Source organism: Aquila chrysaetos, chromosome Z (assembly GCF_900496995.4).
Source record: "Aquila chrysaetos chrysaetos chromosome Z, bAquChr1.4, whole genome shotgun sequence".
NCBI classification, from domain to species: Eukaryota; Metazoa; Chordata; class Aves; order Accipitriformes; family Accipitridae; genus Aquila; species Aquila chrysaetos.
The window spans coordinates 57051412-57070294 of NC_044030.1; the positions used below are offsets into that span (position 1 = coordinate 57051412).

The window sequence follows — 18883 nt, forward strand, 5'->3', positions numbered from 1 at the left end:
CTTCTGCTCTACGAATTTCAGTGTCATCATCAAGTGCATCTCCTGCAGTACTTCTTAGCTGTTCTCAAAGCTTCTGAAGATCAGTAGAAGCTGACAAGACCTGTTTCTTTCAACACCTCACTTCATCTGCATGACAAATTGATCATTAAGTATAAACAGCAAAAGGCTGGGCTGTTTACCTCCCTCTGCCAACGCTGCTACACTTGATGATCAAGATGTGAGTCTTCTCTGTACAAAGATCGATGCCACTTAGCCAGCTCCTAGCACTGGTGGCAGGCTCTTCTCCTTAAGTGTGACTCAGAGCCACAGGGAAGAGTCTGGCTCAAGGGCCTTCCATGTCCACACAACTGCCAGACATATCGTAGCTTTCTCCATTAGTTTTAGGAGCTAATCATAGTTTGGAGGAGAAATAACTGAAGTATGGCACACATCAACGGTACACAATTCTCTCAGGGTTCTGATACCTAATTCACTATTGTAACAAAAATATAGCAACAAAAGTTCCTAGAAGAGTAGAATGCTATGGCTTTTACACCTTCTCGTCTATGACTAAGATGTTGATTCAAGGACAAAATGCAGTTCTAAAACTGCTCCAAACTGCCATCAGCCTTATTGCTTTAATTGAGGAATTTCTGCAGATGCTAGAGGAATCACAAAAGGATTCTCAATTTCTCCCAGGTGTACATGTTTTAATTCTTCCCTTCTGTCTTGGCTCTTCTGGATTCAATGTGCAGTCACTAGGTCATAGAAGTGATACAATGGACATCCAGGACAGTCAGGTCCATTTAAAAATTTTTTACAGAATGTTGCAACAGACATATGAAAATAGAAAAACATAGGAGAATCTTAAAATGCATATAGAGAATTTCAGTAAGCAATCCTTCTAAAGTGACCACAATGTTTCATATAAAAATAGTAGTGTTGTTTTATTGCCAGGGGTGCACTATGTTATGTGTTGTTGCAAAAATACAAGATTTACTCTTTGAAAAATACTAGGGCGGGGGGAGGGGGGAGGAAAGAATGAAGCAGTGCAGGCAGAGTGCTCTTGATAAATGGATAGCTGTATGAAATGCGTGAAGCTCCTTGGCTTAAAAAATTTCAACTGCATCTAACAGTGTGGTATAACCTCTCCATTCTAGTTTGGTTTTTGGAATGTCATTTACCTCATACTGACCATTCTCATTTAATCCTCTGATCATCACAGAGCTGGTGGTCAAGTCATAACAGCAATCTATCTTAAAGGCAAGTGACAATTTTGAATTAGTTGCCATACTTTTCTTCTACTTGCAATGGGAAACACTACTAATACTAAAACAGTATATATCTTCAGAGAGTGACACATGATTTTTGCTTGAGGAACGGAACACAAAATTCTAGCTCCAGTGTTGACTTGTGTAGCAAGCTTATTGCTTATTTTCTTATTCCTCTATGTGTCTAAGAGAATCCAAATTTGCATTCTAGTTCCATGGGCTACTGCCAGCTCTAGTCAGCTACTGCCAGGAAAGGGAGGAATCTCACACGTATAAGATTAGATTTCATCCTATTTCCATGTAAACTTTATCATTGTCTGATAGTTGGGTGATGGATACAAGTGGGAAAGTTTCCTTTTCAGAGCAGGGAAAAGTTTCTTTTACAGAGCAGGGAAAAGTTTCCTTTTCAGAGCAGGGAAAGGTCCTCTCTGCTGTCCTGTGAATCCGGGACAGTTCATAAACATGAAGTCAGGTTTGGAGAGATCTTTGTGCTCACAGTGCTTGGCATCACCTACACCATCTCCCTTGTGACTCATCAGTCCACAGCGATTCTTCCTAAACAGGGACACATATTGCAGTTACACTCCCTGAGACTCAGAAAGGAAGACTAGGACTAGACAATAGACTAAATGTTAAATTCACCAACTAATCTGAACTTTTTTCACCCATCCAGTCTCTCAGTCTCTTGGTGATATGGCTACATCCACTTTGGATGTCTGCTTTTGGAAGCCAATCCACCATTACCTCTTCATTTCCTGTGTGAAGAATGCTCCTCTCAGGGCTTCTGAAAAAGAAGAAAGAGTACCAAAGCCAGCTGTCCTCTGTCCTTTTGTCCTTGGCCTATGCTCACTTTTTGAAAGTAAAACCATGCTGTATACACTTCAGACAATAACTGCTGCAAGGGGAATCACCGTAAAACTGGTGAATTCAGAGCCTGTACTTTATTGAAGCCATCTTTGACTCATCTGTGATTTTCCCCTCTTCCCATTCCAGACTCTGAGCCTTTCCTTTCCCGTTCTGCCCTTTTAGTTGTAACGATCTTGAAGCACAAGTTTACCCTGACTGTGATTAATCTCCTGAAAGCTCACTTTCTGCATATTCTCCCTGAAATCTAAGTTTACAAATTAGGTTCAACAGGAATTATTGTTGTTTCCTTCCAAGGGCTGAATGGTGAATCTTTTGCTCTTTTCCCCTTTGCACTGTGGAATTGTCTAGGAAATGCAATACTGCATCCCTTGCATACAAACATGACTGTCAGGACCAAACAAGTAATCTACAACTGTCTACTGAAATACCATCCACATTCGGGACTTCAGACAGCAGAATTCTATGCATGACTTCACTATTCACCTGAGACACAGGACTCAGATGCTGCTGTTTTTACCTATAGATCATTCTCAACCATCTTTCACTTGATATGCATCTCATATAATTTTATTTTTTCCTCCTGTTTACTGTGTCATGGGGCTCTGAATGATCTTTTGTAACTAGTCTTCCACTAGCTAACTGAATGACATATATAGGTAAGTCTCATTAGGTGGACAGTTCTGAGTCAGATGTTGGCTGCAAAGATCAGTAATGAAGAATCTATGTCAAATGGAAGCCCCAAAGACATTGAGATATGCAGTCTCTCAAATGAGATTTTTGGTGACCCACTACCTCTGTCTTTAGTGTTTGTTATTAGAAGTCTTCCATTCCTATTCTGTCAGTCCCTCTATAACAGCAGTTATTCTGTCTATTCAAATTTCATTGTTACTTACTGTAAAGGAAAAGGATTTCTATGACAGCTTGTAGCAATTACCTTTTCAATAGACTTGATAGAAATTTAATTAATCTCTTTTCTTTGGAGCAAACGATTGTTATTCCACTAGTATTGTTGTGTAAATGCAACAGAAGAATGTCTTACAAATGAACTGAAAAAAACTAACAAATTGGGGGAGTGGGGAGAGAGAGAGAGATGCATGCAGCTAATGAATAAGCATCTGTTAGTGCTCTTTAAATACCACAAAAAATTTAAATCAGAAAATTCTCAATTCCTACTTACATGATCTAGTGAGACTACCACTGGATTAGCATGATAAATCCTGGTCTTCTAACTTTGAAGAGGCATTGAAAAAAGATTATTTTTTTTTTTAAAAAAAAACAGACTAAAGCATGGAATACAATAATAGTTATAAGGAACATTCCAAATACTGAAAGGGGATATCTTGGATAATTTAAGTTGGGGTTGAAAAAGTAGTTATGAACCTTTTGAAATACCAGATAGAAAGGGAAGAATAAATGGGAGATGAATAGCTTATGGCAATGAAAGAGGCAAAATCATTATAAAATGGAAGGAAGTTCAGGTAAGTTGTAAAGAAAAATTTCTGAGCCTGGATATCAGTTTGCTAAGGGACTGTTGTGCTGCCCTGTAGGCAGTTGGCACAGACAGCATTGCAGCATTGTATTATGATCTTTCCCTAGAGACCTTATTGGACTACATGCATAGAAAGAAGGTATTAGTACTGCCTTCCACTCCTCTTATTTGCAAACAGTATCACTTGTAGGAGAATTTTAATTTTCCTCTAGAAAGCTCTCAGAGGTTATATAATCTCAAGTTAATGCCTTTTCAGGAGATATGATGTTCCTTGGGTGGAATATAATAATAGCTTATAAGGAGGGAAGATGACACGTCAATCTGCCAAGATGGACAGGCTAGCAAGATTCGTAACAGAAATCAGATTCAGTTCATGGATGTAGCAGAAATATAGCCTCTGCACTGTTGCAGGTGAAATATGCATGAATACAGAAAACCTGGAGTACTGACACTACTTGAATTTACCTCAAAACTACTGGTGGTAAAACATATAGGTGAACAAGTTTTAGCTTCCAGACTCTTAAAAAGAAAACTTTAACATGACACTACATTTTTTAATCGATCATGATGTCCACACACAGGGAAATGGAGTAAAAAAGTGAATGCAATCTGGTTTACATAGTGGAGTTGTTGTTTGCATCCTGAGCTCCAGAACAGAAGAGCAGAAGACACTAACTCACTTCAGACCCATCCACAGTGGTGCCACCAGTGATACAGCTGGGACATGAGGCAGTAACTGCCAATGCTGCAGAATGGCTGGTGTTTTGGGGCTCTTTGCCCTTGAGAGCTGGTGGTAATCATGCTCCATGAACCAGAAGCACACTTCAGAGTTTTATTACTATAATTTAAAACCTTAAATAATGTAGGGGCTGTCTCAGTTTCATAAGGTCAACTGATATTGATGGGAAAGGAGTAGATGACTGCGACAGAAGTAATCCAAAGAGGATGGCACAAAGCCTTGTCCATTAATAGCCCATGACTCTGCAGTCCTCCCTGCCTCAGTGACTGCACATGGACAGCGGGGACAGGACCTCCAGTATCCCTCAGTACAACTGAAGGCAAAACTCATTAACGGTAGTGAAACATTTTCCGTCCTTTGCACAACGTACATGATACAAAGGGACAAGGTGAGTTTCCTGCCTGAGCCCAGAAAACTAGTTTACTAATATTATACAATGGACCTGCTTTCTTGGAGGTTCTTTTGGCTTCAGAAACATAGAAAAGCAATTAAAGAACATGCAGGTATCTCAAGAGACAATCTCTGAGTATGTTAAGCTAGATCAGGGATTCCCCAAGGACTGACTGGAAACTAGTGTGCCTTCTGGTGATGCACAGGGCCTGTTAAGGATGCCTCAGTCACACAGCATCTCTCAGTAACTGTGCTTCTCGGACTCGCAGAAATGGAAACTGCTGAGGCAGCTGCCACTCCAGGAATTGTGATACCAAAGGAAGCCCTGCATTATAGGAAATAAAATAGATTTGTTCTCCTGCCATTTCCTTGTCTGTGCTCCTTTACAGTAGTTTACATCTGTGGACATTTTATATCTAATGGAACTGGCAGGTCTATTCCTGAGCATAGGCACAGCCTCAGTGTGTTTTAACTTCAATTACTAATATAGTGGATGACAAAAAAGCTTGTTTAAGTCTGAACTGTTCTGACATTCACAGATAAACATGAGAAATAAGAACAATCTGATTAATACTTTACTTAATGATTTTTTCTCATTGCATTCCAGCTCTTTTGTCTCCCATTTTGTACGTTTTGTCTCCATTCACCAAACTCAGTGGCATTGTGATAAAGCAAACTAGTAACTTCTCAAACACAAATCCAAAGTAGGAAACTGACACTTTAATTTTGAACAATGCAAAAGAACAAATAATCTGTTCAAGATACCCATCCATCAGCCACAGCTCAACAACCTCTTTCCACAGGGAAAGCAATGGTTTCTGCAAATGGGAAAAGTCACATGGGCTAGGTACTTCACTGGGACATTTTTCTCTCTCACGCAGTTGTAATAGGCCATTGTCAGCTAGAATAAGCCAGATTTGTTGCGGAACCATTACCTTTGAGCAGGAAGCGCAAATAAAAGAGTATGCAGTTGGTACTGGGAAAGGTGGAACTGAAGGATGCTTCAGACAGTACCGAAGCAGTAATCAAAACAGGCCCTGGCGTAAAGGGTTTATTTCTATAGCCATGGAAACCTAGTGGTTGGAGCATCGTCAGACCCACAGCAAGGCAGATATTGTATTTATAGGTCACATACAGCTACCTCAGAAAGGCAACTGATACTGTCTTTTTTTCACTGTTCTTGAGGTATGCTGTGTGTAACCTACAAATACCTCATCAACTGCTTTAAGGGATTTTGGTGTTCCCCATAGCTGACCCTGCACAAATTCATGAGCCAGAAAACTCCCATGCATCTGTTCTAGCCTCTTTGGAGCTGCCTGTGAAGGCTAGAGGTGCAGGGAAGGTCACAAACATAAAGAAAAGCTTTATTAATATTTTGTCAGGGAGAAAAGATAAGAAATGAGGGAGAGGTTATTGTAGAACTTAAAAGAGATGTTGAATAGCTGATAAAATTGTCATCAATATTGAGATCTGAGACATGGACCTGCTGTGTTGTGTGTCACATTTTTTAACCTAAAGCATGATGCAGAAAACAGAACAGACATGACTGCTACACAGCTGAGATTTCTGGCATTTATGGGTAACCCTGGAAACATCATCAAAAAAGGTCATTTATCACATATGTGATGTCAACTTTTAGGGGAAGTTTTTGACAGAAAATATTCTAGCCCTAAAGAAAGACCTCTGCATCACGGTCCATGGCTTGTAGTCTGAATAATCGATGAGACAGGCAATCTGAAATAACCCCAGTTTAGAAGGACTGATTGAAGAGGGATGGGAAGTAGAGCCATGGCACTTCAGTAGTATCTGGAGCGCTGGGGGTGTTGGGTTAAGATCCAGATCTCCTAACACTAGCTACTAACACGGGACTTATGGGAAAGAAGGCCAGACACTTTGTGTGGATTAATTAGTTCCAAGCTGCGCATGTAATTTTCCTCAGCTTGTATCCAAGTAGAGGGGAACAACTGTTCAGGAAACTGGACAGTTGTCTCCAGCCTAAGTGCTGTTGCAGTCCAGACAGAAAACAGATTTGCAAACATTTACTGCCATTACATATCCTGTGAATCTCAGTTCATGAAAAAGAAGGCTAAAAGTGATTAAAGTGGACTAGTCTGCCCAGTATGCAGACATGTGATGAAATATACTGCACAATTCTAGAGAATTTTCTTTCTCTGACTGATACTAGAGTTGTGGATTTCCAAGACTTTCAAAGACATTTTATAGGCTTTTAAGCAGTCCCAGAATGACTAGATTTAAGCCTCAAAACTCCCAGGAAGCACACAAGAGATCCCTTTCAATTCTTTCTCCCTAGAGGGCACCTAAAAATAATATATTTCTGGTATTTGCCTACTAATTTATTCTTTTAGAGCATTACTTCAAAGAAGTGGATTTGGAGTGTGGATTATTACACTCAGTACAGATGTAGGTCTGGATGTCATAGCAATGGTCTTGAGTAACGCTCTAGGTTTTTGATTTTCATTTTCAATCTTCCTATGCCACTACAGAAGGAAACAGAAAATATAAATAACTCCTTCACATGAATGATGCATTAGTGTACTATTAGCTAATTTGAGGGATAGAAATCTCATGGAGATCCAAAAGAGCTAAATATTTTGAACTGAATTATCAGTGGTGGCCTTATGGGTCAGAGTAAATTAAACTTATATCTGCAATCCATTAAAATAATTATGAGAAGAAAAGAGCAATTAAAATTCGGCTCTGAGGCAGACTAAGAATAATTTAAGAGCATGGCACTACTCACACTCTTCTGTCCCCAAAGCAAGGACCTATTAAACACTCTTTTCAAATTTTTCCAAACAAATAAATGCTTAGCACTTATGTTAGTTTTTTATTACATTACAGTTCAGCCTCTAGGCAGGTCAGTGGAAAAATTCCACAAATTGCAACTCGTACGCTATGTAAAATAAGTACATAAACAATGCCTTTCCTCTTTTATACTCTGAGGAACTGGGTTTGTGAAGGAAAACCACATTCTACAAAGCCCTCCATTTAACCAGAGGGAGAATTTTGCCTTTCAGTTTGAAAATAGACTGTATTCCTCCTCTAATTGAAGAATTCAGTGAGAATTTTCCCACTAAGATAGGATTTCTTCCCCAAAGTTAAAACTACTAATAGTTTAAATTTTGCAGAAACTCCTGGAATCTCAAGGAGTGATGTCCACCATCACCGTCTTTGCTGTGGGCTTGATTTATATCATTATGTCCAAATGGACAGGGATCTGGTCATGGGACATGTATTTGTGCATAGCTCACTGTCTCAAAAGCATGTGTGTAAGTTGATGCTTCTCAAGATGTGACATTACCTTTTAAGACACTATAATCCTAAAAAAGAAAACTACAGATTCTATGTTCAATAACGTCTTGGTGATGCTTGTACAAAAATGTTACTAGTCACCAAAATCCAGTATTCTGACATGACATACATTCACAGAATAACCTCCTGTAAGCATTAAAACTTCCTAGATGCCTTTGGACCCAGCATCATGGTCTGGTTACAATTATGCACCAAATAAGCCGTTGCAATTGTCTCTGTGCACACTCTTAGCCTGCAGCAAAGGCACAATAACATGACTTAATGTTTAACTTTCTCTCACAGTGAGTTAAGTACCATCCCCTTAGCTTGTGAACTAAAAAGACAGTCATTCAGGCCCAGCTGTTGTGTTGTCACTAGTTTTACTGCAGAAACTTCATATGCATTGGGGCCCTAAATGTCTGCCACTGAGCATGTGAACACATACCCAGGTCTGATAGCTGTGATCATCAGGTATAAGCCCTATAGGGTTCTGCATAATATGCAAATCCTGAGGAGCTGGGCATACTCAGAACACACCTAGTCCCACCAAAACAGCCAGCTTGCAGGTTGTGGTGCTATCCTTGTATATCCTGCGTTTAGTCAATAAAGTTGAGGTTAGTTTTGAGGAAAATGCTTTTGTGTCTCATTCCAGGGAAGGTTCACAGCCAAATGCAGAGACATGTGCCCTTGCCACTAACAGTGAAGTGCCTGTCTTGTTTACAGACATAGCTGAAGACACATCCGGGATCCTCCTTAAATTTTTCATTCCCCTCCTTATTCTATTCTTTACAGTATTTTTTGAAAGTGTGAATTTTGCTTTTGTGCTAAAATTCAGAATTGCAAAGAGGTCATGTTGTCTACCTTGACTTTAGTAAGGCTTTTGACACTGTCTCCTGTAACATCCCCACAGAAAAACTGACAAAGCATAGGTTAGATAATTGCACAGTGAGGTGAATTGAAGACTGGCTGAATGGCCAGGCCCAGAAGGTTGTGATCACCAGCAGAAGTCTGGTTGGAGGCAAGTCACTAGTGGTGTACCCCAGAGGTCAGTACTGGGGCCAATACTGTTTTACATCTTCATCAATGACCCAGTTGATGGGGCAGAGTGCTCTCTCAGCAAGTTCACAGATGATACAAAACTGGGAGGAGCGGCTGATACATGAGATGTTTATACAGCCATTCAGAGGTACCTGGATGGGCTGGAGAATTTGCTTGAGAGAAATCTCATGAAGATCAACAAGGATAAATGCAAAGCTCTACATCTGGGGAGGAATAATGCAAGGCACCAGTACATGCTGGAGGCTGACTGGCTGGAGAACAGCTCTGCAGAGCAGGACCTGGGGGTCCTGGTGGACAACAAGCTGACAATAGGACAGCAACATCTGATAGCAAAGGCAGCCAACAGCCTCCTGGGCACCATTATGAAGAGCACTGCCAGCATGTGGACGGAGGTGATCTTTTCCCTAAACACAACACCGGTGAGGCCACACCTGGAGTACTGTGTCCAGTTCTGGGTTCCCCAGTACGAGAAAGAGATGGACTTGGAGTGATTCCAGCAAAGGGCCACAAAGATGATGAAGGGTTTGAAGCATCTCTCACATGATGAGAGGCTGAGAGAGCCGGGACTATTCAGCCTGGAGAAGAGAAGGCTCAGGGGGATCTTATTCATGTGTATAAATACCTGATGGGTGGGAATGAAGACGACAGAGCCAGACTCTTCTCAGTGATGCCCAGACACAAGACAAGAGACAATAAGCAAAAATTAAAGAACATGAAATTTCATCTGAACAGGAAAACACTGTTTTACTGTGAGGCTGGTCAAACATGTTGCCCTGAGAAGTTGTAGAGTCTCCGTGCTTGAAGATATTCAAAACCTGACTGGACATGGTCCAGGGCAACCTGCTCTAGCCGACCCTGCTTGAGCAGCGGGGGTTGGACTAGATGATCTTAAGAGGTCCCTTCCAACTTCAACCATTCTGTATGACTCTGTGTGAAAGAGGAAAAATGACTCGTGTGCTTTATGATTATACACAAGCCTACTTATTCAATTCAAATGCACATTTCTGATGCTTGGAAGGTTACCATATTTATTTTACAAGAGGCAAAATATCTCATCATATCCTGAAGAAGGATGCAGGTGAACAGTGAAAACCATCACGCACAGACACGCCTAGTCCGTTTGCTTGCCACACATTTCAGCACTACTTGCACACAGGCAGCTAGTGCTTTTGCCTTCAAGAGTCACAAAGCTATACTCCATTGAAGTAGCTTCTGTTCTGTTTCACTCTTGTTTCCTTTTTCTTGCCTAAAAACCTAACATGGAAGTGTAGAAAAGAAGGGCTTATTTTTTCTATGTGAATTGGATATGCCAAGGTCAGAATTGGAGCATCTCATTCTCATCTCTGTGTATGAATTTAACTCCTGTAATGTGCAATCTTTAAAATCCAAGCTCGTGTTAGTTACAAATGCAGTTTACTCATACTGGAATGTTAAACATTAAATAGCAGCATAATATTTTTAACAGCATGATTCTTGTTTCCCCTTGCAAGTGCTGGACAGGGATACATTTAATAAATAATTCATTTCAAAGTTATCCTAATGACATCATTTATTTCTGAAGACACAGGCCCAACTTCAGTCAGAAATAAAAGCTTGTTCAAAAAAAGAAATGTATTAGTCTTGGCAGCTTTTCCTGGATCTCCTGTCACAGACTAAAGTTCAATATGAGAAAAGTAGAGTTCAGTTTTCCTTTGCTTTCTGTCTGATTTCCTCCTCTATATAAGAATGGTGCTGTCCTGTATATTAATTAAAACACCAAGCCCTTTTTATTCCTCTCTCTGTTCTTCTCTCCTTTATGTACTAACACCTGTTTCATCTCCCTTCATTCCTTTGGACACAGCCCTTGACTATTTTCTGCTGTCATTTCTCACTCTGCCTCTTGCAGCTTTCCTTTCTGGATATCTCCATCTTGCAGCTCTTGACATTCTCCATTTCAGTTCTAACACTGGGTTCCTATCACCCTGCATTACGGATATGCCCCAGAGGCCCTGGCAGCTTCCCTTAGGCTCTTCTTGTCATAGGCCCACTTTAGGGTGTGCTGCGGAAACTAGTGGTATTTTTGGCCATGAACTTTGAGGGGCTTTGGAGTTTGTATTCAATATCCTATTCTTGAAAGCACTTTCACAGCATGATTGAAAATCCCCTTTCATTTTCTGATCAGAACACGCTCTCCTTTTCTGCAGTCAAATGTCTGATGTATTTCCATGACCATCCAACCAAACAACAAACACCTGGACATGAATACACGCCCAATGTAGAGGCTTTGTGGAGATGTAAGGGGACAGTATAATGACAAACGTCTCCTGATTCATTGTAGGAAGCTAAAAGAAAATAGTCACAACCCTTATTCCCCCAGTAAAGGCTTAAAGAATAAAGAATAAAGACAAGTTTGTTTGTCTTGCTTTACTTTTTTTTTTTTATTATTTTTCCCCAGAAAGGCTATTTGACATTCAGTTCTGTTTCTTCGCTTTGGGTTTGTTCTGGCAACTCTTTCCAAATCTTTCCTACCAGGTGAGCTGTTAACGAATTCTAGCATGCCATGGCGGGGTTCCAGCCAACAGCTTGCTTGCTTCTTCCAAAAGAGGGAAGCTTTGCTCTGCTTTACATAACCCCTTCCTGGCCACACAGTCTCCCTCCCCACGCTCTTGCACTTCTCCAAAACTCCTTTGAACTAAGCATACCAAACAGATTTTTATTTTTTTTCCCTAATTTATAGTTTTTTGTCAGGTCATTGAATTGAATGGACTCACAGAAGGATTTAGCAAACACCAGAGCTCATGCAAGGTACCTCATGGGAGTTTGATGAGACTAGGGAAGTGTAGGTGAGGAATCTCCTCTTTTTATGACAGTAAGCTATGAGATCAGCTCTCCCTTTCTTGTGAAATGGTAACGCGAGACTACTTACAATAGTTAACTCTGTACCTGAGAATATGCAGTTGCAGCTTTGGGCTTGCAATTTGCAACTGTTTAACCCACTCCTGAAAACAGGGAGAGATACGAGAATCTATAAACATGTAAGTTATTATCTCACAGGTCTTTATAACTTAATTACCAGGTAATGGTGCTAATCCTTCGAAATCCATTCTCATTATATATAGAAAAGCTTAACCTAAATGTATGTAATCTATAATTTTCATTATAGAGTTCCATCAAATTATTTTTAAAGGTTATTTCTTTTAGAAAGAAAGCTAAACCACAATGATAACCTCATCAGCTAACAGTATATTTCCAGTCATACCTGTGATCATACTTGATATGATTAATGGCAGAATGATGAGTTTGAGCATTCTCATCAGCACTTCCCCAGGAAAGGAAAAGTAGAATTTATCCAAGTTAGAGAGTTTGCCATATTCCCGTACCAGCATGCCGACTCCAATACCTAAAAGGCACATAAAAAACGTGACAAAAATTAGCAGTAATTTATAGTAGAGACATGGGGAAAAAGGAAGAAAAGTAGGAGAACAGTAGAACAAAAGGAGCGAGCAATAGACACATTTTCACAGCCATGGTGGAACTTCTAAAGCAAATTAGAGAAGACATGTTTCCTTTTCTGTTCTATATATTGATGATAGGCACAGTAATAACACATATAATTCTGAACTTGGAGGATGTCTTTAGGAATGTCTTTGGAAAAATCTTGATTATGCCCTCTGATTTTCGCCCTCTGATTTTCAGTCCAGTTCAGCAGTGGCTTTTTACCTGCTTTCACTAGCTCTAGAAGACCCACAACTGGCATTAAAAAAATCAATATAATATATAAACACTAGCAAACATTAAATAAAGTGATGTAATATAAATATTTTAGATAATTTCTATTGGCAAAAGTATGTCTACCCAGTGCAATACTTTCAGTAATTGCTGCTCTACATAATTAGAAAAGAGTGTGACTACAATCACTAAATTAATTTAATAATTTCCAGGAAATTAATCGACAAAAACACACTCAGCTTATTTCACACTCATTCCACTGCATGACCGATCTACAAAATACGAGACTGTAAGTTTAATCAGTGATTGATGGCACAAGGCGCCTTTGTACTTCCTATCTTTGGATTAAATGAATTATCAGGTAGTTCTAGCTTCTGAGACAAGTCACAGATAAGACTTCTACCAAAAGAAAATAAATCATAGGCCAAAAGACAAATTTCTTCAGTTTGACAGGCAATACCTTAACTTTCCATTTCAACATGATTTTCAAATTAAAATCACTGGTATAGGAAATGTGTTCATCAGTGTTCAGAAAGCATTATGACTGTTGTTTCACATACAAACTTTGTAATGTTTCAGTCCTGGCTAAACTGAGTAGTGAGAGATCCAATTTCTAACTGGATTCAGTGAGAGACACAGCAACTCAGAACCCTTCATTACCCACTGAGTGCTGAAAGGTCTTATTCATGTGAATAGCCTCACTGAAGTTAATGGAATTATTTACATCCTGTGGTATTTTAGTGACATCAGAGGTGTGTATTTTGCAGCAGAATTGTTACAACAGCACAAGAAGGTGCTACCAGTAAACCTTTACCAGGCTCTGTGGCTCACATAAACTTGCAGGGTGCCAGGAAAGCTGTTAGTGCCCAAGCCAAATGTACCTCTTCCCCCAGTTTTATTTTCGATGGTATACAAGGCATTAAAGTTAGATATTGCTCAAGAAGCTGGTGTAAAGTTTGACTAAACAGGCTTATAGGATATGTTCCTTATTTTAAGTGATTGAAGTGGTGGCAGACAATGCCAGCAGGTTCGAAACCAGACTTAGGCAAATCCACAGACAACTGGTCCTTACTGTTGATACTGAAGGAAACAGACAGAGATCCCATATCCAATTCTCTACTAAACAAGAAACTCATTAACATTCTTTTCTAGAAAGTAAGGATTTTTAAAAAAATCCTCTCTAAAGATTCACCATGGCTGTGGTTTGTCCTAGTTCACACACTATCTGGATGTTAGTTGATGCAAAAATATAAACCTCTAGCTACCTTCACAGAGTTTGTCTCTGAGAGCATGAAAAGATAATGAACCCTCTTTTCTGTGCTCTATCTGTACCTGCAAAAACAAGCTGAAAGAAGATAGAGGCAGATTATAAACTCCTACTACGTCTTTCCTGTTAATAAAGAGATAGAAAATGAACAAGTTAACTTTCATTCAAATAGGCTGCTCTAAGCAACTATTAAGATTTCTGATTTAGGTGTCATCTGTGCCAGTGAACACAGACAGTTTAAATTTCTTGCAACAATCTTGAATCTTAATAGCCTTGAAGATATTTGCAATATTATGTAAAAGCCCTTCATCAGTGAATGATAAGACACAATGATCTCCATTTTTAATCTAGTGACTGAACTGAATATGTTGAAAATAATTAGTCTACACTTTAAGATAAAGTGACCAAGCAAGATAAATCTCTGTTTATAAAATGGTTACATGTATTGAAGTAAGTTGCTAAAGCTCTGATCCTGAAAACACCAATGTAAATAGCTGAATCTAAGCATGCAGGTAATCTCCATGTCTTTGGACTATTCACACGACTTAGGGTAGGCATATGCTTAAATTGCAGAAAGACAGGACTGTATGTTTATTAAAAGTTGTGTAATGCCACTGTACTTTGAGCAGGTGTGACTAGGACATGTTCTAATCAATGTACCTTTCATTCCAGGTGGTGACTGACCTGTTTGACCAGCTGGGAAGTTCGATCACTGTACATTTAGCAGGATTACTAGCAGCTAGAAAGATTCACCCTCACTTTCATTCTTCAGAGTTCTCTTTTCCACTTCTTCAGATTTCACTACAAAAACTTCCCACATGCTCTCAAAATTTTAGCAGGGTTTCCTTAAGCTTTTTCACTTACATATTTAGTTTAATTTTTTTTTTAATAAGGATATTATTTATCTAGTGGCAGTAACTAAGAATAGATTTCCTCATTCCAACAATCTCTTGAAATTGCATTATTGCTCTCACTTCCTTGTTCATGCTATTCCTTTACCAGACACAGCACTTATATCCATATTAACTTGTGAAGCATGCCAAAATACAGTAAAATGCAGCCACCTTTTAATTTGAGCTAGCATCTAGCATATGCTGCTTGAATTTAACATGGGATTATAAGAAGAAACTTTATTTTGTAACAGTAACAAAAGAAGCTTAGAAAGTTAGCAGAATTAATTTACTTATGTACTGGAAATGGGCATATATAGAACTTTTTGATCCTCCTCTCAATAACCAAGTTCAACTGGATTTTTTTTCCTGGGAATTACAACGCACAGAAAGTGTGGCCCAGCATAAACATATTTCATATAGTCACCAGTGCTTTTAACATCACATTGATTACAGCGGTCCTAACTAAGTATAGATGAAAGTCTTATGAAATGTTACTTTTTCTACATGAATGCTACTAATACTCCACCATTTCTGAAACTAATTCTTACATGTGCGATTACTTCTAAGAACCACAAAACACCCTACAGCAGGCAAGGCCTCTATTGTATATTGGGATTTTTCCTTTCTTTTAATTTCTCTCTTTTTCATTTGTGGACTAAGTTACTTCTGCTTTTTTTAAAGAGTAAAACATCACTTCTCCTGCTTGTTCCGTTCCTCCTTCCTCAGCTTCAACCACTCCACCTTTCTTCTTGTCCATGCTAAACTGTTTTTCTTTCTTTTCCATCCCCTCTCCTTGCTTTTCCTTCTTGCCCACATAGCTAAGTTAGGTTATGAATTTTACCACAAGAGCAATCCTCTAGTTATGGCTCAATGGCATGTACCGCTTAAGGTCCAGGTTTCTGCAATACTGGGCAGAAGAGAAGAATGAAGGTGGAAAAAACAGTATAATCCCATGTCTTTAATTTAATTTTCTAAGGCAAATATCTCCTTGCAACTGTGCATTGTACAGCACATCCTGTATAGCATGGTGTCTACATTTTCTCTCCCAGCAGCCACTGACACAGAAAGCAAAAGGTGCAGTCCGGGTCCCTGGGATTGCAACACATGAATAGGCCACAAGACAATTTTCTTGTCTGAACCCATATGAAACAACACATGCCTTGACTCCTTGGCACTACTCTCCCAGGTAGCACATAGTCTTTTTACAAGCTTGGTAACAGACCGAAAATCCTTCAAAGAAAGGCTGTAAATGCAGACTAAGAGAAGTGAGGTGTGAGCGTGAGAAGAACAAGAGAAGAAAAACAGAGTGGAAGAAAATAGCTGAAAATGAGCATACCAAAACAAATCTGTCCGCACTCATCTTTCACGTAGTCCCAGGAGTCCCAGCATAAAAAGCTAGAGGGAATACATGCTTCCTCTGTATGGGATGACCCATTTTTTACTGTGTTACCCAGAGAAAGGGCAGGAGGAATTACTGCAAGGGGATAGCACCTGCAACTGGCTGCACTGCATGTAGCACTCAACATCTGCCAAGCCTGAGGCTTTCCAGGGCCTAGGAGATGATGGCTGTGTGTAACAAGGTGGCAGAACCAGTCTGGCCTATGTACGTGTGTGCTGTGAGCGAACCACAGAAATCAGATAAAATGTGTCTTGGGAAGCCATTATCTTTTAGGTTCTGCATATCTGCAAAGCTAACTCTGTCACATTTGGGTATCTGGTGAACACTCATTTATCACTGTCGTGGTTTAACCCCACTGTGAGCGGGATTAAACCACGACACCCCAGCCAGCAGCTAAGCACCATGCAGCCGCTCACTCACTCCCCCCCAACCAGTGGGATGGGGGAGAAAATTGGGAAGAGAAGTAAAACTCGTGGGTTGAGATAAGAACTGTTTAATAGAATAGAAAAGAAGAAACTAATAATGATAAAGATAACACTAATAAAATGACAACAGTAATGATAAAAGGATTGGAATGTACAAATGATGCGCAGTGCAATTGCTCACCACCCGTCGATCAACACCCAGCTAGTCCCCCGAGGGGCGATTCCCCCCACCCCCACTTCCCAGTTCCTATACTAGATGTGACGTCCCATGGTATGGAATACCCCGTTGGCCACTTTGGGTCAGGTGCCCTGGCTGTGTCCTTTGCCAACTTCTTGTGCCCCTCCAGCTTTCTCGCTGGCTGGGCTTGAGAAAGCTGAAAAATCCTTGACATTAGTCTAAACGCTACTGAGCAACTGAAAACATCAGTGTTATCAACATTCTTCGCATACTGAACTCAAAACATAGCACTGTACCAGCTACTAGGAAGACAATTAACTCTATCCCAGCTGAAACCAGGACAATCACAATCTGCCCTACATCTAGAGTATGTCTTTTGGCATATTGCTGTTGTTTCTGAAATGTTGTCTAAGGAAAAAGGCAAATTATTTGCATGGGAACAACTACAGGGCTACTACATTTTTCTTCAAGTAGTGTGCTGCAGTTTGTAACAGATTTGGAAATGAGTAAGAAAAGAAACACATATCCTGTTCAAACAATTTCCATAATCTCTGGGCTTATCTATACCGGCACACATGGGGAGTGTCACAGATTGTCCTACAGCTATTGTAAACTTGTAAAAATGTGCTGCCCTCTCAGCAGCCACCTGAGCAACCAAATGTGGAGACTATTTACAATTTTTCAGGGAGTGATGGCTAAATCCTTAAGCCATTTTTGTATACTTATGTGGGGTGAACACCATTCAGATCTTGAATTTGAAAACTCAGAACCCGTGAGTAGCTGAATCAGTTCGGGACATGCAGTATGATGTGACTAGTTACTTGCTTTACATCATTACCATTGTGGGTCAGATGCTCTTCATAACATAATGACACCTTTGATAACAAGATGGCATGATATTATGTACCTTTACTTTCTTTACCTTCATTCACTGGTAAAACAACTCACGATTTAGAAACAAGTAGCTGAAGTGTACACATAGACATGCCTGGTCCTATTTCTCCCTGAAAGAGAATATAAACCAGATAAAATTGCTATCTAACAGGTAGGACTCCCTAACATGTTATTTGCACTCATGGACGACAACACTGGTAGGGGATGCATGATGTTAATTGGCAGGGAGTTCTCACTCCATCAGTGTGCATGACACTGCAGAAACAGCACATCACCTTCAACTCCCCCTGACTTTATTATGGGAATGATCCTTAGGAATTAACCATAAAGACAATGAGAAAAGAAACCCAGCATATATTTTTTGAGAACAAATAATCTGTTTTGTAAAATGATATGTTCTGAATTACACCACGCCCCTCTCTGAAAAAAGTTCTGATATTTATTTTTCCTGTTTTCATATAATTTTAGCATGTAGAAACTCCGTTTCACTGGAGCAGAGTTAGTGATTCTGGCTGATACTGATAGACACTGGGGGAATTATAGGAATTTTGTTTTGATATGGCACTGAAAGAAGAAAAAATGTGGGCATGTCTCATGGTTCAAACCCGATATTATTTAATTTTACTGTAGCAACATGCATTGTGCTATTAACAAAATAATTAAGCTCTTCAAAATTTCACATGCTGTTCATGTAACAGACTAAAATACAACTACTTCTATCATATTGGTGCGTCTTAATTGGATTATCAGCAGATGATTCACGGAACTGAAAAGGCCGGCAAACAAAGTTCACTGACTTGATCTGAAACACAATACAAAACATTCAATATAAACATGTCAAATTGCAGGACAGGCAGGCAAGATTTTTGCAGTCTCTGATACAGTCTGAGTCCTTTAGTAATATTTTATAAAATCCATTTTGATTCTGTTCTCTCTAGAGCTTCTGTAATATCACTGGCTGTCTCTTAACTACAAAGAAATACACAGTGCCACATACAAAACACTAAAATAGA

The 18883-nt window shown here is 39.6% G+C and overlaps 1 protein-coding gene across 1 annotated transcript in view; it reads right to left on the reverse strand.

The window, feature by feature from the left end:
• Window positions 1-18883, reverse strand: part of SLC1A1 (solute carrier family 1 member 1) — a 56619-nt gene that overhangs the window by 28033 nt on the left and 9703 nt on the right. The window contains exon 2 of the mRNA XM_030004790.2: window positions 12345-12485. Within this exon, the coding sequence (XP_029860650.1) occupies window positions 12345-12485 (141 nt within the window). The remainder of the gene's footprint in view (window positions 1-12344; window positions 12486-18883) is intronic.